Here is a 16,297-nt window from a genome sequence, read left to right as displayed (position 1 = left end):
ACTCACAAAACTATGTTTTGCTTACTAGGAGAAGTCCATAATACAAAGCTTGGCCTCCTAGCTATTAATAAGCTATGACCAACTTGATAAGAGTCTGGAATAAGGAAATCACTGTCTTTGTTTAAAAAAAGACTGCTTTTAGAAAAAAGTGAATATGTACCAAAAGAGAACTGGCAAACACTTACCATTGTATTTTTGCTTCTCTCTTCCATTGTTTAAGAACCTATGTGTTTTCTGAAGCTGGTCTATCACTAAGGACTACAAGATATAAAAAGCGAAACATGTGGATCTCGACATGTCACCCGTTAATCATATTATATTGACCTTTCTAGCAACTTCAGAAACACAACTCCGCTAGAAATGTTGCCAGCTTTGAGTTAGTCAAACAATTCAAATTCTGGATCTGCACAGCGCGTCATATGCAGGGGCTTGTTTAAAAGGCACTATCTCTGTTGATTAATTCATATATTCTCCAGGGCCTAGGAAATACAATTGATGGGTGAAAAGGAATCCCTGTTTAAACTTCAAACACAATTCATCCTATGATGGCACTAAATGTTAATCTGTCCATTTTCTAATTGCTTTATCCAATACAGGATCAAGTGGGAACATATACTGGCATGCAACTGGAACAAAGCACTCTGGACTCATCGCAGGACACACACACTCACACCAGGGCCAATTTATTTCCCTGGAAGCCATTCAACATACCAGTATGACAACGGACTGTGGGAGGAAACCCACATGAACACGAGATGTACATGCAAACTCCATGCAGATAGAACACCTGGAATTGATCCCAGGGCCCCAGCACAGTGAGGCAGCAATGCTTACTACTGCGCAAATTGTGCCACCCATGGAATTTTCAAATAGTTCAAAAATGGCCACTCAGTCTGTTTGCAGGGACAGTAAAGCAGAACTGGCATATAAAGATGTCACAAGATGCTTTCATTTTAAATTCCTCCTATGCTCAAATCTGATAGATGAAAAGTCCACAGGCTTTGCTCAATGAACTTTACTTGCTTCCATCACGCTTAAGAGACTGTCACAATATAGAGATTGCCAACACTCGAGATGAAAAGAAAAAGGTAATGATGGTGCTTGGCACTTAAGGACACTGCTATTCAACAAGCCTCAACCTATGGTTTTATACAACATTATGTGAGATATTTACAAAATACATTTAATAGGTTTGTAACACTTTGCCATACATACAGTAAAACACCTATGCTCACCTAATATCTAGTTGTTTTTTGTGCAGTGTCTGTAGTAATTTAGTGGATTCATCTCACTGCTCTTTTAAAAACATAAAACTCACCACAACACAGACTGCACCCAGGAGATAATAGAGGGTTCATGTGATTCTTGTCTTCAAAATCCTCAAGCAGTACTGAAAATGTAAGTCTTAAGCAAAAACTTGATGATCAAGGGAAACATAGGACCAAAAGTGGAATTTGATAAGTTATTTCAAGAAGAAGCCAGGGCGAAATTTAGCCAAGGCGAAAGAACAGAGCTCCCGGGATTCTTGAGATTAGGCTTGGTGAAAATTCAGGAACAAGCTTTGGAAAATTTTTAATTTCTGAACAAAACTTGCCATTTAAAGGACAGATTTTCTTTTAAACAGTCAGTTCAACTTACAAATAAGCAGACTGGTCAGAGCTGAACCATGCTAACTACATACTAGGCACCAGCCATGTTGCTAATGACAAGAAAAAAACAAAATGAAAGGATGCTGCAGTTAGTCTGATATGGGAAACAAACGGAATTATCTCATAGCATTTTTGCTGCTAAAGTTTAAGACTAATATTTTAACTTCCTTCTTAAAACAAAAGTGGAATTTTATGTTTCCATATTATTGATGAAAAATCAATTTTGTTGGATTTAAATTCCCCAAATCTTGTTAAAGCTACAAAACATTAAAATTATACTACACATACTAAATGCTTAAACCTGCACATGTAATATTTTCAGATTATTGAAGTCTAAACAGTTTCGATTATAGTGATCTGAAGCTGAACTGGTTTTCTTGTGAAATTTCACCGCACCATACTATATACTAGTGTTACAAATGTCTGCATCTTTAAGAAAGAAGTGAGACAAAAGTGACACAAAAAGTCTACTTATAGTATTCATTTATTACAATGAATGGTGTCTTTTCACAATTAAGCTCTTACAGATATGAATAAACATTTTTTGTTCGTAACTCATTTAAAAAGCATGCCTATCATTGTCACAGATACAATTAAAAAAAAAGAAATGCTGAATACAGCTGTGAACAGAAGTTCTTCGATGCAAATTGCTTTAATTCATGCTGACACTACCACAGCCAAGAAAACATGTAAACACTACATATAAAAATCAACACGTTAAAGAAACAAATTAACTTCCTGCTTAACTGTTCATATGAGAACTACAAAACCACAATGCAAAAAACACTGCCTTCACTTCATTGTTGTAAGATTTTATACAATAGATTTTAGTATAATTAGAAATTCCATGTGGAGAATTTTCATTTATAGCAGATATATCACCTTATCTCTATGTGGTAATATCATGATGAATTGAACTATTTGCATTGAAGAGACAGACGTGTGTGCAAATGTTTATGTCTTTTAAATGAAATAAAAAAATAAAAGGGTATAATATTACATAAGATACAGAGTCTCAAACACTGCTTCAGTTAAACAATACAAAATATATAAACTGCTCCAATTTAAACAATCTTTGTGTTAACTGAAAAGATGTCATAGACCATTTTCAATTCCATACAAAACCTGACTAGGCTGAGAAATTCAAATTGAATCTGCTGTGCTTCAGTACAAAGGTTGCATTTCTCCCAATTAACCCCCAATATCTAAAAATCACAATTGTCTATAATGGTATTTGAGTGACACAAAACATTAAATAGAACATAACATCAGATACAAACATTTCATCTTGAGTGTTCAGTAAAATAAGTAAACCTCAAATGTATATATAACACAACACAGAGATGCAGGGCTCATGTACTCAGAAGGAGTTCTATTTCAAGTCTGTTTTGATTAAACATGTTTAAAAATCTTAAACGAAAAGTCCAAGAACCAAGCTGCAACGTATTGTCCTATAAATAAAAAGGCATGCCTAAAAGGATGACGTAAGACGTATTGTTAAAAATAAAGAAAAAACTACAGAAAACAAAAATCACGATGACCTTTTTGCAATACTTCAAATTAAGTATAGCTCTTGCAATGCACCTAACACATCACACACAAAATGATAGCATACATACCAGGCATACAAATTAAGGGTAAAAAAAGCAGGCACATTAAAAAAAAATATTGTCAAACTATTAAATCATACTGATTTGCTTTTTAACATGTGATTGCACATTTTCAGGGCTTTCACCAACCTCCTGTATCAACTCCGTTTAGAGAAAACTGTGCTATTGTTGTCACAGACAACTTTTCTGTAATACAAGTGATTTTTGCAGGTTTGAAATGAAGATCTTCCACACTCATGAGAAGTATAGCAGCTTGTTTTTATCTTTTATAAAAGAAACCTCACAAAGCCACCCCGTGGTGAATATCTGCCTATTTGCCGTTTCTTCCAGCATTCAGGCCTAAACATATAACCACACAGTAGCTTCTTCTAGGCACTGGCAGTCATGGGGACTGAGGCCTGAGCTCTTCAGTGATGGAAGACCTCAGAACGTGAAAGAGAAATTTTACTGTATCAATGTGAATACAATGCTGTAACAGTCACCTACTGCCACAGTTATAAAACTCCTAATTACAGCTGTTTGAAAAAAATATTTCAAAACTGTCTAGACATTTGAGTGTTACTCAAATTCATTAATATGCCACACTCGTATGAATTCTTCTACTATTTTGTTTTAGAAAACCTTTTTTATCTTGTGGTTTCTGATTTGTGATTTTCTGATCCCTTTTCCCAGCTACTTAAAAAAATCAAAAATATTTAACAAAAATTGCATACTACATTCACGCACATGTAGTAGTTGACATGAAGAGGTTTCTTAAACACCATCATGTCATATTTAGTAGTATTTAATACTTTGCTTACACATTTGATGTAGTATAAAAACTAAGACACACTTCAAGATAATTGAGATAAAAATTTGACAAAGTCATTTTCACTCAACTTTCGCGAGTTGGTTGTTCATTCTTTGGTCAAATATTAATCTACCACTGTCTTAATTTTCCTCTTACCTCTACGCCACTTTTTATGTTGCTTTTATAAAAGCAGATACATTTGTATCAGTAAATAAAGTAAATTCTAATATATCTACTGCTTTTATGTAGCAAACTGATTTGTTTCAGAAAACAATCTCCACTATTAAGCTGCAACTCTCAACACTATAGAGACTCAAGGTTTTATCCTGCAGGAAAACTACCTTTTACTCTCTTTTCAAATATTATAAGCACCTAACATGGTTGGATACATTTTCAAATTAGAAAAATATTCATACTGATCACACGAAAGGTAGTAAATCCAAGTAAAGTTAGTGAAGCCAATTTATGAGTAAAATTTTACTTTCAAATAGAAAGGAATAAGCAACATTGAACCCTAAAAGGCTCTAAATGAGATTATGTTAGTGAAGGTGAAACCATTTTCAGCAGTGGATGCTTGGTTGCCCCTACACACAGGGAGCACTGACTAAGCTACATCCAGAAGCTTCTAATTCTTTAGAAGCTTTAATTCTTTACACCTCAGTTAACTGCAGAGGACAAGTCTCAGCCTCAAGATGTCCACTGATTCTTCTCCCCCTCTATGAATTGGCTTCATTACTCTCTGCTCTCCTCCCCACTAATAGCTGATGTGTGGTGAGCGTTCTGGCGCACTATGGCTGCTGTCGCACCATCCAGGTGGATGCTGCCCATTGGTGGTGGAGGGGAGTCCCCATTACCTGTAAAGCGCTTTGAGTTGAGTGTCCAGAAAAGCGCTATATAAGTGTAAGCAATTATTATTATTACTATTTGGGATCATCCTGGACCTTCAAAGAGTACCTTCTTCAAAATAAGTTGTAGCAGGGTTTTTGTTTTAGTTTAATGAAGAATTTAGGATCTGTCTCAACTTGTAGACTGATCTGTAGTTCGGGATCTGAATGCACTCGGGAACACACTGGTGACAATGTGCAGGCTCCCACTGTTCGGTGCTTATTTTTGTGCTAGAGTATGCAGAAAACAAAACTATTTCACAGTGTTCTAACTAAAAAAAAGAAAAGAGCTGGACTATATCCTGTAGCATCGGCTACCATTCTTTAATCATCGAGCAGCAGAAACCATAACAAACTAGACAAGGTAAATATCATAGTTTTATTTTTTTCAAGTACATGTATATAGAGCATCAACACCAGCTCTTTGGCATTTTCCTTTGATTGCACATGAATCTGTTTGGCTACAGTCGACCCACTGAGGCAGCTTTCCGTTTAACTCGAAGTCACAGACTGGATGCGAAATCAAGTTAAACTGGTTATGTCTTAGGAATGAGAATCCCTAATAACTATAATAAAGTGCGACTTCAAAGCTAACAACCTAAAATAGTTTTGGTAGCATGCTGTCAAGCTGGGCATGAGAGTTCCAGTTAGGTGGATTTTGTCTTGTAAATTTAGGTTCTCTGCTGGCTTACATCAAAAATGATTGATTAGTCCTACAAGTTTATTTGAGACAGTCATGCAAGAAGATGCACTTAACAACAGACTCCAAAACAGGATCCCTACTTTTAACCCTTTTGTATCTTGAGCTCTTGATGAAGAATATCAAGGCACCCCTAGTTTCAGATAGGATATATATATACACATTTCTGCACAAATAAAACATGACATATCTGAAGATTATGGGAATGTGAATATTAATTATCTCTGGTCATTTCACAATGCTAGACAGTCTGAAGAGCCTTCTAAACCCACATTGCATATATAAAATCAAATTAACAAAGTAAATATATAATCACACACATGTATATATACCTAAAGGATGTATTGGAAATTTTGAAGCATAAAATGGTCCAATGGACAGCTAGTTGTGTGGAGTCTTTTGCTGATTTGCCAAAATGGGCTAGTCAGACCATTTTGTCCTAATGTGCATCTTAATTTTCTTGAAAATCTGTTATCGCCCATAGCTGATACAAGAGTCAGTAGACTCAACATGTATCTCATGTACCATCATGTAGAGAACTCGCAGTGAGGAAACAGCACATTTGGGTATTGTAGTTTTTTTTTATCTTCCGCCTCTTCTCCTGTTAATCTGACTCATTTCATGAACTCTCGCAAGCCTGTCTTATATATAGCCATGGGTGAAACATATAACATGGGCTGCTGTTAACAGGAGTTAACCGTCCTTTCTACACTTGGATTTCTACACTCTTGTTCGTGTAACACTTCTTTTCCAGAAGACAGAAATTCATATATAGCACCTGTAGGAAACCACACTAACAGGGAGAACATACCAATTCCACACAGATAGCAGCCCAGTACTGGTAGGTAGGGCCCCAGCTCTGAGAGGTAGCAATGCTAACCACTGCACCTCCATGCCACCTGGTACCATTTAATTTTATAAATAAAAGTTATTAAATTCCCCATGTAGACTTTCCAGTACAGCATATAATACATATATGTTACACGTATATACATGAATGTGCATGTTTAAGTGTTTAGACATGTGAGATTAATGTTAAATTGAGGGAGGCACTTTTTTTTTTTTTACACAAAGGGTTTGGGGAATCTGGAATGAGTTGTCTAGCAATTCCGTAAAAACTATGCACTGGCTTCTCTTAAAAAATTATCAGATGAGACCCTCTGACCAATTAGCTACTAGGATCCAAACGTCCATGATGGACTGAATGGTAATGACACTTTGATTGCTTTTATGCACCCACAGAGAAAATCAATACTAGAGGCAACTGAAGGAGAGGAACCTCCTTTATGATAGCTGTAGTTCCTGCACCACACAAAGGGCTACTTTTTCCAAATACCTCTACACTTGAGGGCATGGCCTTTTCTTGTAGTGTTACTGGGAATACTCAACTAGCCTGGATGACACCCTGCTATTTTCAAGCTGCAGGACCCCCATCCTCTTCTCTGGGACTACTTTCTAACTCTGGGAACTCCAGTGCTCTCGAACCTGTCAGTGAGTCCAGATTTTCTTTTGATAGGTTTGGGTCATCACAAAAAACCTTCACTCAGCACAAGATAAAATGAAAACATGGTGGAAAGTGCACCAGCAGGCCACAGCTCAGCACCAGCAGAAATTCTATGTCATCAGAAGGACACCTGATGCTGCCATTAAGAAGAAAATGGCAACATCACTTAATACACAGGAAGCCACTGGGGTCAAAGCTGCATAGCAAATCCAGGAAAGCTCAGTATAAACTCACCAGCGCCCCTTAGGAAACCTCTGGACAAACAAGTCTAACAGGATCAAGTCACTCAAAAGCCTCAGATACCACCCTTTTTATACACATAGTCCAATAGGAATTCTACCACTTCACATTTGTCAATCAAAAAATAGTCTGTGCAGCACTCTATATAACAAATGCAAGTCAGGTATTGATCCAAAGAAACATTAATCTCTTTTTCCTCAGGTATAAATAGGTTCCATTCTAGTACTAATTATTTTATAAAAAGATTTATCATGAACTTGTTTCCATCATATAAGGAAATTAAGAAATACTTTGACATAGGGCCTCTCTTCATACAAATAAACAGACCTCAGTATTACAGTATTACCTATTTAAACTGCAACAGTAGCAGCTGGATGTTTGCAGTGTAGGCTATAGATGTGTTTCCATTTCGCCGATAATTTCTAAAACCAAGAGGCTTTTATAAAGAAATGCCCAGCTGTGGTGAACCAACTTTTATATTAAAATGTATTTTTGATTATAATAATAAATTATTTTAGACTATTTACAAATGTGACTACATTTTAAGCGACTAAATACATTTTTCTATGGTAAAATTAACATTGAATATTCTTTTTGGTGTATTTCAGGATTCCCAAACATCAGGGATTTATTATGACTTGAGAATTCTACCACATTGGTTCATGCCTTTCTTTATAAGAGAAAAATATTACTGAAAAGTTTCATTTTCCATTAACAAAAGCCAGGCACAAAACATCGCAATCTAAAAGCATTTCAGAACGAATGTTTCAATGATACTTATAATACCGAACTAGGAAAGAAGAATGAAAGACTTAACACAACCCATCCCCTTAACGGACAATACTTCAAGTAAGGTTTTATTTAACACTTAAATTCTAAGCTGAAACCAGTGATCATTAATGTTGTCAGGTGTACAAATCAGCCATCCTTAAAGCACAGTTTGGTGCAAAAATGTGACAGCATTTTTTTACTTTGAAAAAATTAAATGTGTGAAGAACATTTCTAGCTACAGACGTTTAAAAGTGTACCTAGTGTGGCCCAGCCATCCGGCACCAAATGTTCAGTTTAAGGATGACCAGTTGCATATGTTAATTGTACAGTAAACCACAGGACTAAAGCATTTTCTATTATGGTCCTGTTTTGTTTGCTCAGTAAACAATCCAAAATGACAGAACGTTTCTATAACATTTATAACACACCCTAAGCAAGGTGTGTAAAAAGGTTTATCTCATACGTTTTCGTTGCCGCAATAGAGGTCTGTGTTTGGTGGCTGCTTGGCTAAGGCAGCAGGAAGTCGTTTGTGACCGAGTCTTGACAAAGCAGGAGGTCCCGGTATTTGCACCCCGCTTGAAGTTCCGATGCTTTGCCTTGCCCCCACGCCTAGGGTGTGTTATAATCGTTATGTCCATTTTCTTGGAATCATACCTATTCTCCGGATCGTCGTCGTCGTCGGCAGGTGATGCAGGACCATGTTTGACCTCTGCTTCATCCCCTAAAACGGAGAACAAAAGCTGGTCACTTTAGTCTTTACAACATTAATCTTTACAAACAGCACCGTGGCCTAGCAGTAAAGATCATCTGCTATCTGATCCCCAAACTTTCTGCTGATGTAGAGACACAATCTTAATTACCTGTGGGGGACGCAAAGCTCTGGCAACAAATGTTTTATGCCCTGTTTATATAGACCATTTGTAAGAATATAAGTTTAGCTTTTATACGATGCAATGAATCAATAAGTAAAAATGAACTGATCAAAGCAGTTTAGTTTACCTATGGTGATAATCCATTTAGTGATCAAGGCCCATAATCTGCACCAGTACACAGCTGTCACATTATCTTCCAAAATGTGCTCCTCCTCACTTAATAAAAGCATTTTGTTTTAAATATAACCCATTTTCAACCATGGAAGATTTAAAAATGTCTTGAAACACATACCAGAATGTGGCAATCCATGACCAAGATTGATTATTGCCAATTTAGAACAGCAGCTCTGCATTAAGCTAGAATTGTAGGAAAATATTTCCATTCAAACCAACATGGAACTCAATGGTTAATTCTCTCGCAAGGAATTCAGCAAGGTTTCTTGACATCTGCAAACGCAGTGTACAAAGCAACTGGCATTTCCTACCAATTTATTTTACTAACCACTATCCTTACTGATTGTTAAAGTTCATCAAATGCATCAATGAATCCGAAATACTTTCAAAGTGTTCCTAAGATCAAACAACCACCTGCACTCAATGTCTCCCAGCAATAGTCATCTGTCTTTTTTACTACTGATGCTGCCTAATAATTTAAAAGTACAGAACAAGAGAATCTGCTGCATTCTGGGCAAGTCTATTGCCTATGCTAGCCTTAAAAGCTGGACCGTCTTACTCACAAAAGGTGTTTAAAAATCAAGTGTAAAAAAACAGGTGTAAAAACTATTTTGTAAGACATGTCTATCAAGCATACGTAAGGCAGTATTCACAAGGTGATGAATTCTTAATTGATGTAGCAAGACAAGTGTTCTCAGAAGGCTGTCTGTCAAAGAGTAGCTCAGCTTTTATAGTCACCTACTCAAAGAGTAGGTAAAGGGTGTCTAAACACCCAGTACCCCTAAGATAAGGTGTGTCTTAAGGAAATTACAATTAACACAGGGACCACTTATTATAAAAGGTACAGCTATAAAGCATAGAAGTGAGGGAAAGTGTAGGAGAACAATCATTTTTCGGAGCATAACAAAATATTGTAAATATTTTATCATTAAAACATTTTTAACAATTTTTTTAAGCCGCAAACCTTTACAGTGAAATATATCACTTATAAAAATGTGTCTGCTGTGTAAAAATGTATCATTAAACAAGTACAAATATTTGTGGCCAAAAACTGTACCCCAAATTTCCCAAGCAAAATTCTGTTGTGCTATAAAAGACTGCTTAACATGTCTGAACATTTCTTCCTTTGATACACATTTGTTTGTATCGTTGTATTTTTCAGTGAACTCAGTCCTCTCAGCTCTGTACCTTTCTTGCTCTCTAATAAATGATATTTGTAACTTTTCAAGGAGTGCCACAGTCATGAGATACAACATGGTTGCAGGTTTGAAAGCATATCAGCATTTCCAAAGCTAAGGATTGTATTTAATTACATCTGCTTTCTATCAGTGATAACAAGAGAGTTAAGGTGCGCTTTATGTTTGTTAGGAAGATCTTTTGAATACCGCATGCATCCCCTCAGTAATATCTTTCTTCATCGTTTGCATATATTAGCATGCATAAAACATATTGAGCAATTGCAAATGAACACTAATTACACATTCTCGTATCTTTTACTTTTAAATGCTTCTCATTGTGGTTGGAGAATGTTTTTTTATATTGCACTCCTTGTGGATAACTTGCTTCATTTGGTGTGACAATGACTTTAGTGATTAACACTGCTCAGCACGTTCCCTTATCTATATGAAATATTTGCAGTCCACCTCTCCCAGCGCTGAGGAAACAATGCCTCCATGCCACATGGTATAATTTAATTTTATACATAAAAGTTATTAAATTAGCAGAGTTCTTACTAAGTCAAATTTCCAATACTGAATACAATACACATATGTTGCATGGCCAGCAAGTCACAAATGTGTTTCTAGCAAATCAACTGGAAGTGAAAATTTATTAGTGTTTTACATCTGTATTGATTTTTAAAAACATTAACACCTGAGCTTGTTCACTGCTCATGTGTGAATATTTTTTTTTAGTTCTTGGATTTGTTTGCATGAATATTTGAGTAGACTTAAAAATATGAAAGTGTGGGGAATTCTGACCATAAAATAAAGTTGTGTCAGGAACCCAGCCTGCATAACAAACAGTATCAATATTAACGGATGTACATGTCAGCTAACGTTTGACTTTGCATACCTAAATCTAAAAATGAAGTTTGTTTTGATGGTTCTGTTTAATTACATTGAGGGAAGAGGTAACCGATATTTATATTTAGTGACCTCTTGCATTTAAAAAGAGCCATAAAGGCAGATCTACACTGCTTCTGACATGTGGTTTAAGCCCACACCCATCTTTCCACAGATACTAATCTATACTAGTCGTTTTATTCATCTGTGTCCTGAACCACTGCCTAAAGTAAGCTTTTCCACCATTTCAGCCAGCAGCCATATCACCCTGCAATTCACAACAGGCAACCCACTGAAACTAAGCAGGTGTGAGCCTGATCAGTACCTGGATGGAGACCTCCTGGAAAAACTAAAGTTTCTGCTGGAAGAGGTGTTAGTGGGGCCAGCAGGGGGCGCTCATTCTTCTATGTGGGTCCTAATGCCCCAGTATAGTGACGGGAACACTATACCGTAAAACGGGCACCGTCCGAAAAGAGTAGGGGTTAAACCCCGGTTTCCTGGCCAAATTTCCCATTGGCCCTTTCCAATCATGGACTCCTAATAATCCCCATCTATGAACTGGCTTCATTACTCTGCTCTTCTCCCCACTGATAGCTAATGTGTGGCAAGTGTTCTGGCACACTACGGCTGCCATCGCATCATCCAGGTGGATGCTGCACATTGGTGGTGGTGGAGGGGATTCCCCATTACCTGTAGAACGCTTTGAGTGGAGTGTCCAGAAAAGCGCTAAGTGTAAGCAATTATTATTATTCTCTTCTCCTTATCTTTCAATGATAATATACCGCCAAAACCACATAGACAAAGAATATGGTCAGTAATTAAAGAACGTACTATTTAATTCATTTAATTCTATGTGAATTCCATTATTATTCCAGGCTATGTCACTGTCACTATGCGATGAACACCGGAGCCTGTAAAGCACCTTGTAGTGCTTCACTTCCACAGTGAGTTTTAAGCAATTCACCTTTGAAACAATTCTCTAAATAAACTTCACTCCAAACAGGATCTAAAAAGTGGTTTGACACCCAATTGTTTGTCCAGCCCATCGATTTGTCAAGCACTGCAACCGTAGAATTTGAATGACAGTTCACAGAAACTAGGGACTAACAGGCCCCTCCGCAGCTCTACAACCATCCTATTATGTCTGGGGTATAGCGGGCTATTGGGACACCATATTGGTTTAGTATTGAATAAATGAAACGCGTACCTAGCATTACATAGCATATTTTTATATAGCAGTGTTTTACACTCCATTTACTTGCTGACTTAAAAAACTGAACAATACGCAGAGCCTCTCACTAACAGGCGTGTGCTGCCATTGTAGATAACATCACTGACCACAACAAGGTCATATCAGGGAGGCAGAAGTGCCTAAAAAACGGTAAACACATGACTAGTGCAGAGTAACCTTAATTCTGCTAGATGTTCCTTATAAAAATCAAATACAGTATGGTCTCGACTTTCGTGAGGGTTTGGTACAGTGAACTGCTGCAAATAGCTGGATTCGCATATAAACAAAGCCCATCCCCATATCATCTCATAATGTACTACAGTATACAGTACTCATGGTAAAAAAGCATATAAGGAAGGGTTACATAGGTCAATTAAAGAACTAATGCATTGGCTAAAAGTTCATTTAAATTAATACTAATCAACTAAAATAAACAGCAGAAATTACAAACCTATAGCAACCAGCTAAAACATGAACTGACACTTTCTGTCTTCACCTCCATGATTATCACGCCCCACTATAATAAAACGGGCAATAAAACGGTCAGTGAGCCTGTAAAGTCGTCTCCAGCCTGTCATTCCCCATGCCAACACGAAACGGGAGTCTTCATTACAATATAAAAACAGGACGATGTTGAGATGTGGATGTAATGGGTAATTGCGAAAGTGTCAGGGTGAGGCGCGCTCACTGGCTAGTTTCGTCTCATGATCCTAATCTGCTGTGCAGCTAATTTCAAAGTTGCGGTTAACAACCTTCAGCTGTTAAATTCTCAGACACCACTGTCGAGACCCTGCTGTATATGCATAAAACAATGAGTTACACAAGCAAGTGAATTAACAGAACTAATGATATTTTGGTTTTAATGGATCAGTTATGAGCTTTAACCTTCACAGCACCGTCGCTGGGCAGAGAACGAATTAAGCAGTGGTGTCAACACAAGCGTCGTCTAAAACATACCTGATGACTGGCAAAATGCTTCAACTTTGGGCCCAGTGATTTGTTCTACAATGGGTTTAATCTTCTGATCGTCACTGCTGCCCTCTCCCCTGTCTTCCCCTGGCACCTTCTCATCTTCACTGGAAGAGGACGGGGAGGAGGAGGACTCTTCAGTCTTCTTGGGTTTCTGTGCCTTGCTTCTTGCTTTGACAGTCTTTGACTTTTCTTTAGATTCATCTGGCGATGCGCTAGAGAGGGAAGTCGATACCTTTTCATCATCCTTTTCTTTCTGTTTTTTAGATCGCCGACTTCCCTTCTTGGAAGCTTCCAGCTTGCTGAGGCTCTTCATTTCTTTCTCCAGGTCAGAGTCGTAATTTGAGGAGTCTGAACCTTTCTGCCTTCTTTTTTTGGCTGCAGCTGTAGCCTTCTTGGCCACCCCCTTCACATCAGGGTCAGACTCGGAGGATGACCCTTTCAACTTGCGCTTGGCTGCTTTCTTGTCCTGAGAGGGCGCGGTGCTTTTCCTTAAGCTGAACAAGCATTTCCTCTTGACGCTTTTAGGAGAGCCCTCGTTACTTTCTGCTTCAGGGGAGGTGGGAGCCATTGCTGCTGTCTGCAGTAGGATGGCAGGAATTTCCTCAGAATCCGAGTCTTCTGTGTTTTTGCTGGACTGAGCAGGCCGTGCTACTGTTTTTCTGTTCCCCTTCGTTGATGGCCCATCCGGCTTCTCCCCACGCTTGGACTGCAGCTTAGTTCCAGGGCCGTCATGGTCTGTGTCGCTCTCGCTGTTGTCAGGTGTGTGCGTCTGCACACTGTTGCTGTCAGCGGGCCTCCTCAAGGGTGTAGTCTTGACTCGAGGAGAATGTCTATTCTCTAGCCCCTCCTCAAGTGCAAGCGAGTCCTCATTTTCTTCATGGGCAGGTTCCTCTTCACAGTCTTCATCTTCCTGGTCCTCTTTTCTTTGGGAGGAGGAACTTGGTGACCCATCCAGTGGCACAGGGGTCAACTTCACCACAAGCTCTTTAGTTACCATGGCGGTGGGTGTGTCTAAATTTGAGGACTTAACCGAATTTATACTGGGCAATTTCAAAGTTTTACGAGATTCCAAAGGACTGCGTACATTCTCGTCTGGCATATCAGAAATGTCGACAGAGGAGTCTGCCATTTCAAAAAGCTCGTCAGGGACAGAAGAAGGCACCGTGACGATTTCCTTATCAAGGGAGGACTCGCAGGCTGGAGCTGACTCTTCCTCGCAGTCAGAGCTCCTTTCAGAATCCCGGGAATTCTTTTCTTTGGGTTCACTTTCTGCTTCCATGGGCTCGTCAGTTTCTCCAGGGGAGGGTGCGGGACTTTCTCTCATTTCAGCATCATCTTGGACAGCACACTCAGTGTTTCCATGTTCATTTTCTTCCAAAGCATCCACTGAAGAAAAATCTACAGTGTCCTCTACTTCAGGGTCATCTTTTTTTTGAAAGCCAACATCTGTACTGTCAGTAACAAACAACTCACCATCAGTATCTTCCTTTTGTGGCTTTAAGCTACCATTATTGACCTCACAGACAGTCTCATCTCCGTTTAAAAGCTCTAAGCCCTTGAATTCCTGCTCCAAGGCCTCTTCTAGCGCAGAATGGGCTTTCTTTAAATCTGTTAATACTGATTTAAATGCTTTCAAATGTCTTAATCTAATCAAGTTGGTTCCTTGCTCTTCTAAGCCCTGCTGTATGAATTTGACAAAAGTAGCATTCAAACCAGTTGTGGTTTCCACTAGCTTTTTAGTTTTTTTAATGAGTTCTTTTGGTACCTTCAATGCTTTGTAAGAAAAAGTAATAGTCCCTGAACTTAGGTTGTCTGAACCATTCTCCTTCCCATTTAAAGCAGCTTTATCTTTCTGCACATGCTTGCGTGAGTTCTCATCCCGGTTTGATTTGTCATTCTCAGCTTTTGCTTTCTTTTTGCTTTGACTCCATAAGTGCTCCAAGTTTTCTAGCACACTGTCACAAGCGGTAACCAGGTCCAGTAGAGGTTCTGGACTGCATACATAACAGTACCACTTGCTTTCGATGTCCATGATGCTAGACAGTTCCTTTCTTCCCAGATTACGCAAAATACATTTTTTGCAAAAGGCATTGTGACAAAAGTCACAGCAAATCAAGTTACCGCCCTCGGCGCACCACCTGAAAAAAAAAAGGATCAATTTCACATGTAAATAAATTCATAATCAAAAGCACAACCTTGCATTCATCAGAAGATAATGACAATATAATAAACATTATTTTATATAATGCCTTTAAAGGTGGCTTCTCAAAGCGCTTTACAGAATGACAACAACAATAAATAAGAAGAATACATAAGATAAAACACAATTACAATACACAGAGGAGACCATAGATGGTAGTACTAAGAAAAGCAGAGGGGTGAAAAATGGAACCAGTTAAGTAAACACTCTTCTAAAGAAGAAGGTTTTGACTCTGGATTTGAAAGAGTTTAGAGAAGGTGACTCTCTGATATCCTTGGGCAGAGAGTTTAGAGGTTTGAGGCATAATAGGAGAAGGCCCTGTCACCCATACAATGTAGAGAGGCTTGGGGGTCAGTTAGGAGACCAGAATTAGAAGAGCGAAGTTTGCGAGGTGTGGAGTAAGGCGATAATAGACAGGTACTGAGGTGCCAAGCCATGCAGAGCCTTACAGGTGAGCATGAGGATTTTAAAGTCCACACGGAATTTGACAGGAAGCCAGTGCAAGGACTCCAGGATAGGAGTAACTTGATCACTTGCACTAGACCTGGTCAGGATTCTGGCTGCTGAATTTGGACATACTGCAGTAACAATAACTCAACTAAACTGTAAAATACAGTTTAAAATCTTAAATGAGAAT

At 38.3% G+C, this 16,297-nt stretch overlaps 1 protein-coding gene across 1 annotated transcript in view; it reads right to left on the bottom strand.

Moving 5' to 3' along the window:
* Positions 1–16,297, bottom strand: part of atrx (ATRX chromatin remodeler) — a 105,147-nt gene that overhangs the window by 65,857 nt on the left and 22,993 nt on the right. Inside the window, exons 9-10 of the mRNA XM_015351067.2 lie at positions 13,446–15,598; positions 8,803–8,869 (exon numbers count right to left, since the gene is read on the bottom strand). Of these exons, the coding sequence (XP_015206553.2) occupies positions 8,803–8,869; positions 13,446–15,598 (2,220 nt within the window). The remainder of the gene's footprint in view (positions 1–8,802; positions 8,870–13,445; positions 15,599–16,297) is intronic.

This window comes from Lepisosteus oculatus, chromosome 8 (genome assembly GCF_040954835.1).
Source record: "Lepisosteus oculatus isolate fLepOcu1 chromosome 8, fLepOcu1.hap2, whole genome shotgun sequence".
NCBI classification, from domain to species: Eukaryota; Metazoa; Chordata; class Actinopteri; order Semionotiformes; family Lepisosteidae; genus Lepisosteus; species Lepisosteus oculatus.
The sequence above is the reverse complement of the archived record's forward strand: the minus strand, read 5'-3'. Positions and strand labels throughout refer to the sequence as shown.